Below are 11,544 nucleotides of genomic sequence, written 5' to 3'. Positions count from 1 at the left end.
TTTTCATTCCTTCCTTAATTATACAGATACACAGGACTGGCTGGTTCTTGAGTTTTAATCTTCTCAAATGCACTTCTCCAACTCAAAAGCTTTAAACAGGGGTAGAGTTGTTTGTTGGGGGGGTTTTTGGTTTGGTGTGTGGTGGGGTTTTTTTAAAGTTCTTGTTATTCACTCACGAAGCCAATACATGCCACTGCAGATTTTGTTATACTCTGGAAGCTGTTCAATGGGACCTGGAAGTTAAAGAAAGTTGGCTATGACACATACTAAACTGATACCAATTGGTGTGGAGGGGTTATGGGTGGGTCGAGAAACTTATACAACATACCCACAGCAGCAACTGCAGGATGCTTATCATAGATGTACTTTGTGCAAACTTCTCTAATAGTCTGGGCATCAATAGCCTAAAAGGGGCAAAGAGACATCTTTGTTACCAATCCCATCTAAAAAAGAACTAAGAGCTAGTCATCTTAATTTTGTATAATCCAGGGGAAGAGGCAACAAAACAGTTGAAAGTTTTCTCAGTTGGAAAGAGTCTAACTTCTCTGTGGTTACTTCCTGCAGCAATTAAATTTCTCAAGAGCCTAATTTAAAAGTTGCAACATGACTGCCACTTACTTCAATTCTTGCCTCAAGTTCTGGAATTGGGATTCGGCGCTTATAGCACAGCATTTGTCTTCCAATGTCTTCACAGATTGGTGTGGACCCTAAAATAAGGGAAAATATGCTTCAGTTATCAGCATACAACTCCACTAAGAATAAAAAGCTCTCGTAAGTCTCACCATCAAGTTGTAGCAGCATATTTGTCTTCAGAAGATTTTTTGCTCGAGCTACTTCATTTTCTGTAACGCTTGTGCAAAGTCTTATCCTAAAAAATAGTTTAAATCCAAAGGCATTAAATAATGGTAACCTGTAGCACACAAGATTGCCTGTGGTAAAGAGGTGCATATACATTAGTACACCTACCAGGCACATCTTTTCTACAGACAGAGCTGGTAAGAGAATCTGGTATGGAAACACGCCACAGCATGCAAAGCAGCAGCATAAGAGTAGGGTTTTTTGGAAGCATACCAATATACCCAAGAGCAAGTTCTTCACCTTGGAAGAGCTGTATTTCATTTTATTAAATGAAGCCAAGTGTAGTCCATACTTGCTATCTTGATAATAGCTATTGCTAAGATAGTAGGAGCCAAACAATTAGAGGTGATTAGCCCAGAAGGCAATCCATTCCTTCCTGCCTCTTGCTGAGACAATGATTCACCAAACTGCATAAGGAACATTTCACTAGGACAGGGGGATGTACTCTATATCCTAACACATTCTTGTCACAGGGATGGTTCATATCTTCCCTAGTGCTAAGCTGCAGCAAACAGCTAAAATGATGCCATTTTTCTCCACAAGTTATTTACAAAGATCTCATAGAATGATAAGTGAGCTATGTGATTAAAGAAACTCCTCATTTGCAATTCTTTCAACTTTTGTTTCAACCTCCCTCACTTTCAATCAGTGCTCTTAAATAGCATATGTCTGTTTCTAATCATATCTGCAGTTCAAGCATTACACTTGCACCTATGGACATCTTTTCAATTTAGATTTAAGCCTTAGACAAATAATACTACCTAGAATCCCAGGTTTCAAAATTCCATATATAACAGCTCACCTACCTTACATGATTACACATTACTCCCTGTGTACTCACTAGAGCTCTATGTAACACCACGCCTGCTATGTCATGTGGGATACCAACTGCAGAATGGGTAACTACTAATGGTGTTTGTAGGTAATTGCACATTCAGTCTCCTGAGTACTCTCTCAGTTGTCAAATACACAGTTCATGGGCACTATACACTGACTTAGTATTCTAAAAGGTGTGATGCATTTTGGTAACTCCTGGACTTGCAAGTCAAAAAAAAAAAAAAAAAAATCACTGCCCTATTTTCTTGTACAAGGAATACTATTATATTAACTACAGTTACTATTTATTCTTTCAGGACAGAACAAGAAAACCAAACCTAAACTTTAACCTATTTGCTCCAAGTAAGGGTGCCAGAAACTGGCTGGTGGGACTGTGCTTTGCGTGTCAAAGTTTAGAACTTCATGCATTTGTTTTTTCTAGGCAAACCTAAGCCGAGAAACAAAAATATTCTCTTTAAATGATTGCTATGTTTTATTTTATTCCTCCACTGAAAACAATGTTTTTTAGAGAAAGAGTTGTTAGCTTACCACTCCCTCTGAACAAAGTGCACCATGTCCTGTATAGTGGATGGCTCACAGACCATATAGAGTCCCCACAGCCCTGTATCAGTATAGCAGGTGTTGAAGGACTGGAAACTGTGACACAGGTTACCATGGCAGGCAATCTGAGCAAGTTTACTGGATAAATTCTGCTGAGGCAAAAGAAAAATGCATTATTTTATGAAGATGTTTAAAGCCTACTAGTCACCTCCATGGTCTCCTGTTTTCATTTCAATGATGAAGGACATGCAGTAGTGTCGGAGGCTCCAGCAGAAGCTACAAGATTATCAGTTCTTCATCTCAACAGTTCTTTTCCTTGCATGTAATCTCACATTTCCAAGTAACAGCCCAAACTTAAGCCAAAATCGTAAAGCTACTTAGGTTCAAGAAAGGGATAGTTACTGATACCCACAGGTTCTGAAACATCCTACTTTCTCTGAGGGCTGGCAGACCTCAAGTCACCTCTATTTTGGTGGTTTAGAACCACTTCCCAAGATTTTTCTAGATCTTGGGCAACAAATTCTCTCAGACCCACAATTTAATCCCCTTCTCCCGCTCCAAAAAAAGGACCGTAAAGAAGCAGGAATGCCATCAGACAGGTTTGAACAGGTCTGTATGGGCAGTGCCCGGGTCAGAGAGATCTCACCAGCCCACCAGCCTCACGAGAAGCAGGAAGGTGCTTGCAGGTTCACTCACCACGCCTCCTCCAAAGGAACGATCCCAGTTACCTATCAGAGTATTCGCTACCATGAGGGGGATCGTATCTGGGTGCGACCAGCCAGCTGCTTCAACAGCTATGGCAATGTGTGCCAAGGGCATCTTGTCATCTCTTATACGGATCTGTGGGAACACATGAGAGTAGCTGTAGCACAACCTCTACATGGTAATGTATACAGGAAGTTACATATCAGGACACAGGCATTTCCATCACATCTGGATTATAAAGCATGCACATAAAGAACAAAAAATTAAAGCCTATGAAGCTTTATTTAACATCAGCCTTAACTAGTCTTTCCTGTGGTGATTTCAGAACACTTCACCAACAGCAAGCCTAATGCCATGTACATAAAGGCCGTTACAAGTCATTTCATGACAAACAGCAGCAAGGAAAGCCGATGACTTTTCAAAATCCGAATAGAGCTGGGAATAGAGCACAGATGCCTCAGTTCTCTGCCCTACCCTTTAAATTAGTGATTCCCAACAAGTGGAAATGCTCCAACACTGCAGACAAGGGGATAAAAGTAAAGTAGCAGCAGGGGTAAGGGAGGTATTCCTCCAGGAACTGATGGAGCAGAGAAAGCGGCAGCAATGACGCTTGCCCAGGAAAGGTTGGCAAGTACTGCCTTGGAAAGCAGCTGCTCCATTGCCCCCACTGGGGGCAGGAAACCTTTTAACCTACTGAGTCCATGGCTGAGAAGCACACTCTCCTTGGCAGAGAGCATGTGTCAGTTGTGCTCACAGAGGATATAAGGGCCAGCTCAAAACGCCATCTAACAGCTTACCTCACTACCTGTGAAGCTGCAAGGCGGCAGGGGTGGCAGTCCTCCTTCTGGAGCAGATGGCAAGTTACCGAAGTGGCACTTCGCTAGGTCAAGGAGCTCATCATGAGAGACCCCTGAACAAAGATGTTTCACGTACTTTGTAATGTTACTCTGTAAACAGTTAATTTAAAAGGCTGTGCAGTTTAAAGACTAAACCAAGCAGTAATATATTGTTCCCCTCCTTTTAATGCCACACTTTCAGATTTCTCAAACCTCCCCATTAGAGAGAGTAAGATCATTATTACCCTCCTTAATTCTCTTCAATAGCCTCTATTAACATTACATCAAATCAAGCCTTTTGCTCTCAATTTCAAGCTTTGGTGTTACTTCTCTTTCTCTGCTTTCCCCTTTTCACACTAAACCCCTTCTAGGCCCCTCTTTTCCTGGCCAAATGGAAGAATGACCTTGGCCTCCAGTTCACTTCTAGTTACCGGTTTAAGAATGTTTCTGGAATACTACTGAGGGGAAAAAGGAACAAGAGTTCAAAGGGTATGAAGGCACAAAACATGCAGGGCTAAAAATGAACTTCCAGGACCTGCTGAACAATGGGTAATTCATCATGTTGTTCCCAGAAACTTAAAGACCATGGTTTTAAGCATAGTTTCACATGACCCAGGGTGAATATCTCATACTAACCTCCAGCAGCAGCCAGGACCATTCTGGGTCCTTTGTAATGCGTTGTTATGTACTCCACCAAGTCATTACGGTTTATGGATCTAGAAACAGTCAAGGAAACATCACTACTGTATCAGTAAAGTTTATTAGAGTAAAAAGAGAGAAATGTATAGAACAATACATTATCAAAATAATTATAAGTTCTGCCAATGCACAGAGCTGTGCACAGAGGTAGAAAGGTAAAATAAGAGTGACTTCCTGAAAAGGAAATAGCAACTTGACACATTTTGCCTTTCAAAGCTCTAACTTCCTGAGGAATGAGAATTACAATTCAGTCAGGTGGAGACAGCATCCATTAACAATCTCATGCCAATTTGAAACAGCACATTTAGCAGTCTCCTGGTCTGCACTGGTATAAACAAATGCTGAAAGAGCAGTTGTCCTGTTTTGGCTGGGCTAGGGCTAATTCTTCTTCTTAGTAGTTAGAATAGTGTTGTGTTTTGGATTCAGTATGGGATTTGGTATGAGAAGAATGTTGATAATACACTGATGTTTTTAGTTGTTGCTAAGAAACAAAGGACTTTTCAGCTTCCCATGTCCTGCTAATCTGCAGGTGCACAAGAAGCTGGGGGGAGCATAGCCAGAGCAACGGACCCAAATCAGCCAGTGGAATATTCCATATCATATAACATCATGCTCAGTATAGCTGAGGGTTTGCCAGGAAGCTCACTCTCTTCTGGGGTTGTGGTTTCAAGATTTTCTCTTCCCCGGGATGGCTAGCTGGAAACGGGCTGGGCACTGGTTGGCAGGTGGCAGGCAATTGCACTGTGCATTACTCATTTGTATCTTCTATTATTACTATTATTGTTATCATTATAATTTTATTTCAATTATTATGTTGTTTTTATCTCAACCTACAAGTCTCCTTGCCTTTACCCCTCCAATTCTCTCCCCCATCCCCTGGGGCAAGGGAGGGTGATTGAGTGGCTGTGTGGAGTTTGGCTGCCAGCCCGGTTTAAACCACAACAGCAATGCAAACACAGTTGTATTTATGATAATGCCTAACACCTGACTGATGGGAAAAAGGAACATTCCAATTTTGTGTCATGTGCATTTTTAACAAACAAGAGAAAAATACAGCAAATAATGAAGACATGCAGTAGACATCTGAAGTTCACGTCCCCCCTGATGCTTGCATACAGGAGAATTAAGGCAATAGGAGAATTCTCATAGCTATATCCAGTGCAATTTCAGCTACCTTCCAGGGTAAAAATGAAAACTGACATTTCCCTACATTTTCAGATGAGTCTTTTCAATATATAAAAGTTACCACACAATTAAAGACAGTCACAAATTTGGACATACTTGATGTTTTCAGTGGGTCCTAAAATTGTCCGTCCTAGGGCTGTCTTCTGATAGGCTGTAGCATGAAGGTAATCAAAGACAACTTCTTGTAAATTGGTTTCAACTTCTTGCATCTCTCGAAGTATAACTCCTCGCTCACGCTCAATCTCTGCTTCTCCCAGGGTACTGTTCTGAATTATGTCGGCAAGAATTTCCACAGCTAATTGAAAATAGAGATGGGAACAGAAATCATATTTTCAGACTACCAGAAAAATCTGATTCCAGAAGTAAAACCCACCCCAAAGACCAAGTGGCCCAAGATTTGCTAGTAAGATTTGCAAGGGGACAAAAGACTTGTTCTGCAGGAAGGAAGAAGTCCAAAAGGTATTTTCTTTTGGGAATCTAAAGACAAAAATGTTTCAAATATCAACTTCCCCGCTGGCACTCTCCCTTTCCAAACCTGCATTCTCACATTCCTGTGCAGTTCAAGAAAGGACTTTTCACCCAGGAAGGAAGGGACTGTTATGCTGCGAAAGCATCATTCTGTGGTTTCTCATCAGGAGCTGGATAAGCATTTTGTTCTTTGCTGCTTTTCTGAAGAATGAAAGAAGTTACCTCTTGGTAAGTCTTTCGAAAAAGCCTTTGCATAATACACGGTTTGTTCCCTGGATGTATACGCATTCAGATGAGCTCCCATGTTCTCAATCTCTAGTTCAAGGTCTAACTGAGATCTCTTTTTTGTTCCCTGAAATAAAACAGTAAGACAAATCAAATTAGACCCTTTAATTCACTTACCCATCATTACTACTTCTCGTCTGGGTAAGTCAGGGTCAAAAGAAAGAAAAAATCTTCTGGAAAGAAAACTGTCGTATGAATCTCTCCAAGCTTGAAAGTCAGATATAAATCCTACTATGCTCCTAAATGAAAATAAAAAGCTGGCAAAAGGGGGACTGTATGTCTTATAAGGCTATTACAAGAAATTAAAAGTGAGTTAAAATTAGACCTGTGTTACTGATCTATAGTTGTGCATCAGCTACACAGAACTAGGACTTTAGCTTCATTTTCTGATGGAAACCAAAGTCTAAGTTGTCCACTTTTTTTTTTTCTCTCCTCAATTTGGAAAATGTATTTATACAATTCTGACAAAGTTCTTATCATTGGTCTTTAAAGATAAGTAAGTTTGAAATCCATTGTAAGCTTCTACATCAATACTCATACTCACCTTGAAAGCCATGTGCTCAAGGAAGTGAGCAGTTCCATTGTTCTTCTCATTTTCATACCTACTTCCAGCATCAATCCAAAGTCCAACCTCATTGGGGGAAAAAAAAAAAGTCATCATTTCACCAGCTGACAATGCAGCTTTGCTGGTTTTGTGTATGAGCTACACTTGGATTTTCAAGACCTATTTTTAAATGGCTTTCTCCTTAAACAAAGAAAATCATATTCACAAAAAAATCTAATCACAAATAATTTACAAAAGCCTTAAGACTTCTATTTCCCAGCTTAAGTTTTAGGAACAATTGTTAATAAACATTGAAAGAATGCAATTTAGTTTCACAAGAAAATGAACACACATGAACAGTTACCAAAAAACCTTCCCTTTACAAGTTACCTACTGTGCATGTTGAGAGTCCAGAGTCTTCAGACGCTACTTGCAAGCCGTTTTCCAGAGGACTCACTCTAGTTTCAGGAACATTTAAGATCACTTCTGTTGCTGCTTTGGAAGCTCTGAGCCTGCCTGTTCCAACATGTACACACTGTAAAGAAAAAGCATCAGTCATGCTCAGATTGTTAAGCTATATCCTAAGATGCTCTTCTGAAAAATGTATTCCTGAACTTGAGTTTGTGGATCTTTTTTAAAGCATGCATTTAAAAAGAAAAAATTCAGCACTGATTTACTCGACACTACTTCACATCAGCGATGCATTAACCTAACTCAGAAGAAAAACATGAAGATAACTAAAATGGAGTAGACTGCATCTGCTTCCCTCCAATCAAATGATCTGACAGAAAAGCATGTTACAATCCTCAGCCAGCCACCCCGAGAGCCACGCTTGTTTCCCAGTTCTGCCAGCAAGAGCCTGCAGGACCTCAAATATATCCTTTAACATCTGAAATTCTTTTGGGTACCTGCTTTCTAAAGCAAAGTGAGATATAGTCCAAGGGCCTATGTCCAGGACTGCAAATCAGTCACCCGTTGTTCAGAACAGGGACAGATATTGAAACTGCCATCTTTTATACGATCATCTGACAGTTAAAGCACATTAAATCAGATTGGGGCAGAAACGGGAAGATGTAGATTAAAAAATAGGAAGTTTATTGCACTTTTTCAACACCAAGAAATTTAAATATGTATCCCAAATACATACTTCAAGCAATAAACTATTCCAAAAAATTTTAAATGTGTCAAATAAACAAAGGTTTCCCTTACCATGTGACTGCCCTAAACATGCAAGTACAAAATCCAGCTCTCACTCACTCTCCTCCTGAAATACCAATAGGCTAAATCTCTCAAAACTTGTGTATTTTAGGATTATTCAAGTCTGAAGGGACCTCAGGAGGTCTCCAGTCCAACCTCCTGCTCCAAGCAGGACCACCTAAGGGGTCAGACCATTTTCCTCTGGGTTTTCTGCGGCTGGGTACTGAGTATCTCCCAGGATGGTGACAAACTGCACAGCCTCTCTGGGCAGCCTGCTCCACAGCTCGCCTACCTCACGAGGAAAAGAAGTTTTTCATATATCCAGTTTTTCCTCTCTTGTTTCAACTTATGCCCATTGCCTCTCATTCTGCCACCATGCCCCACTGTGAAAAGCCTGACTCCGTCTTCATGACAATCTTCTCATAGGTACTGGCAGACTGCTGCCAACCGAAGCTGCATCTTCTTTAGGCTTAACAAGCCCCAGATCCTCAGCTTCTCCTCATAGGGCACATGCTCCAGCCCGCAACCATCTCTGCTGAACACGCACATTCACTAATGTCCTCCTTACACTCAGAAGCCCAAAACAGCTGCCCTAGTCCAACTGCCTGACAAGTGCAAACTAATCACTTCCTTTGACCTACTGGCTGCTGCCAGCCTGCTCTGCTGCCAGGCACACCACTTGCCTGCACACAGCTTGCTGTCCCTTCTGTAGCCCCAGGCCTCTTCCGCAGAGCTGTTCCCCTGTCAGTCAGTTCCCAACCTGTGCTGTTGCAAGGGATCACTTTCACTGCTAGTCTGCATTGCAGGGAACCAAAACCTTGTGTTTGAAAACAAAATCTCCCTCTCCTGTTTTCTGAATGAATAGCTTAGGCTTCAAACTGGAAGGATGGGGAAAATGACAGAAAGGGAGAGTGCTGGGATCAGGGCCTCTGGTGGCAGCCTCCATCCAACCACGAGAGAGAAGGAGAGCGTAAACTTTCTCTGAGCATCCCTGGGGTGAGCACGGCAGACCCCGTGCTGTGGTGAAGGCCGCTGCTGCCCCTCTCTAAGGCATCGCGCCCCAGTACTGCACCGCTCTGGCTGTCAAACGCCGAGCCAGCCCCGACGCCTCGGCCCCGCGGGGGACTACAGGGGTTAACAGCAGCCCCAAGGAGCAGGCAGCAAACCCCGAGGCCTGCGGCACCCTGGCTCATCCCGCAGAGAACTGTGTCCCGCCGAGGGCCGCCGCCGCCTCAGCCAAGCAGAGACTGCCACTCCCGGCATGCACCGCGGCACGGCGCCCACCCCACGCCACCACTACAAACCCCAGCGCGCACCGCGGCCCGGCCGCCAATCCCCGCCCCCATGGTGGCAGCCTGAGCACCAGCGCAGGGAGCCACCGCGGTGCTTGGGCCCTCCACACCCCCTTCCCCGAGCCGCCGCTCACCCGGTCCCCCGAGCCGGACACTCGCACAAGGCGAGTAGACCAGGGCAGGAAAAGCCGCCGAGCCGCCAAGCGAGCGATAGACGCAGCCATCTTGGCGAGCAGGTGGGCGGGGCGGTGGCGGCGGCCTTCCGGCGGGTGGCGCGCAGGCGCACAGGCGCACAGGCAGCTGCGTTCCTCCCCCGCCGCTTGCCGCTCATTTGCTGCGGCTCCACCGTGGCCTGGCAGCGCTTGAGGGTGTCACCCCCCCCCAGCCCCCGGTTAAAACTGCCTCTTCGCCTTTACCTACCCTTCTCCTAGCCAGCCACCATGGCAGCGTGGTAATCTCTCCTCAGAGCCCCTTAGGGCGCTGCTGCTGCCCGTGGCCCCGGGAGGGGGTTGAGCCCTGTGCGAGCAGGTGTAAACCGGGGGGGGGGGGGGGGGGGGGAGGGCCTCGACCAGGCCTCAGCGGTGTGGGCCCAGCAATGGGAACGACGCCCAGTACCTGATCCGAACTACAGAAAGTTTGTATTCTTCACAAAAGCACTACTTCCCCTACAATTCCTACTTTCAGTGGGATGCTCCCAAGCTATCCCAGAGCTGGCTAATTATAAACTGCGCAAAAATGGCCCTGCTTTCCTAGTTGCTCCACAGAACAGTGCAACTCAGGAAAGGCATCTTTCAATAAACCATTATTGCCAGTTTCAGTAACCACAAAGTCCTGCATTTCTTCAGTTAGTTTGTGGACTGCTGTGGGTAGAGCTTACCATCCGCTGAGGCTCCTTTGGCCACGTGTTTCCACGCAGCGTTGAACAAGGCTGTTTTGGCTAGTTGAGGGCGCTGCACTTCCTTCAAGACGGATCCACCCTAACTGGGGAAATCCCGAGACTGAGACATGATAATATCCTAAAGTTTTGTTTTTAAAACTATTCTGAATATATGCAACGTACCTAAAAGACTGAACTGTTACAGATAGGAAAGCTTCACCAACACCAGTAAATTCAGTGCTCCACCGCAGCCAGCTGGCAGGGAACTCCCTCAGCTCCCAGCACAAGACTGGCCTGTGCAAACCACCTGCTGGGAATGGTCCCTCCCAGCTGCCAGGGGCTGGGAAGAGCTTGTGGGAATGGTACTCGACAAGAGCCAAATTTGGGCTGGAAAAAGTTCTGGCAATGTACTAGTAGAGGCAACTTAATTTCAGTGCCAAAGATCATTCTTGAGTATGTTTGGAGTGTATGGCTGTAGGTAAGTAGGTATAGACATGCAGAAAGCAGTGCTCTTAGTTTTTACTTCCTGTTTACAATTTTTCCTTTTTTTCCCGGAGTTAGGATCTTTTCATTTGGCTAATCAAATATTATCTCAAAAATGAAGGAAAAACAGAGGTGACACTCTATTACTTGTACAAGTCCCACAGTGTGTTAAGTGTGACAGAATACAAAGAAACAAAATACTACTTTAAAAAAAAAAAAAATCTGTACTACTTATGCTGGGGGGAAGGCACTGGTTTTTTGGTACTATTTTCCTAACCCATGAAACCCCCCCTCTGCCTCAGACTGTAGCACAGTACTTCTGACATCCCCTGCCTAAGTACAGATACTACAGACCTTCCCTACTGCTGTCTTGCTCTGCTCCAAAAAGAGAGAGAAAGCTGGGATCTCAGTAGATGACCAGAAAGAAGATGATCTTGGGCCCCAGATGTAGTATTGCCTTTTCCCAGGTCCTTCAGCGCCTACCTTCTGTGGATCCTGTGCTTTCCTTTTTTATAGATACAGCCAGTTTCTGAAGGAGCTCAGAGCTGAGTTGATGAGTGCCCGCAGTCACTCCTTCTCTTGCTCAGGGCTCTACTTCCACGCTGGGTCTCAAAAATGGTGGGAACTGGGGATCCTTTTGCTCAGTGTGAGCTGTCTCCTACAACTGCCAAGGTCCTCTTACCTACAGTTGATTTACAAGAGCTGTCAGAAGTGGTGCTCCCTTCCCCCTGAAACGTT

The 11,544-nt window shown here is 44.2% G+C and overlaps 1 protein-coding gene across 2 annotated transcripts; it reads right to left on the bottom strand.

The window, feature by feature from the left end:
- Positions 1-37: 37 nt before the first annotated feature.
- PMPCB (peptidase, mitochondrial processing subunit beta) lies at positions 38-9,710 on the bottom strand. 2 transcript variants are annotated; one of them, XM_074869901.1, is made up of 13 exons: positions 9,581-9,710; positions 7,352-7,492; positions 6,958-7,044; positions 6,351-6,480; positions 5,757-5,955; positions 4,413-4,492; positions 3,738-3,850; positions 2,932-3,075; positions 2,224-2,387; positions 783-868; positions 619-707; positions 329-404; positions 38-233 (listed from the first exon to the last, which is right to left on the bottom strand). In XM_074869901.1, exons 1-13 carry the CDS (start codon positions 9,668-9,670, stop codon positions 169-171), a joined length of 1,464 nt encoding a protein of 487 aa, XP_074726002.1. In that variant the 5' UTR covers positions 9,671-9,710; the 3' UTR covers positions 38-168. The 2 variants fall into 2 exon arrangements, with proteins under 2 accessions (XP_074726002.1, XP_074726003.1); XM_074869902.1 differs by having other exon boundaries at positions 2,224-2,384.
- Positions 9,711-11,544: the final 1,834 nt, after the last annotated feature.

This window comes from Strix uralensis, chromosome 5, assembly GCF_047716275.1.
Source record: "Strix uralensis isolate ZFMK-TIS-50842 chromosome 5, bStrUra1, whole genome shotgun sequence".
NCBI lineage: Eukaryota > Metazoa > Chordata > Aves > Strigiformes > Strigidae > Strix > Strix uralensis.
Note: the sequence above shows the minus strand (reverse complement) of the source record. Positions and strands in the feature narration are given on the sequence as shown.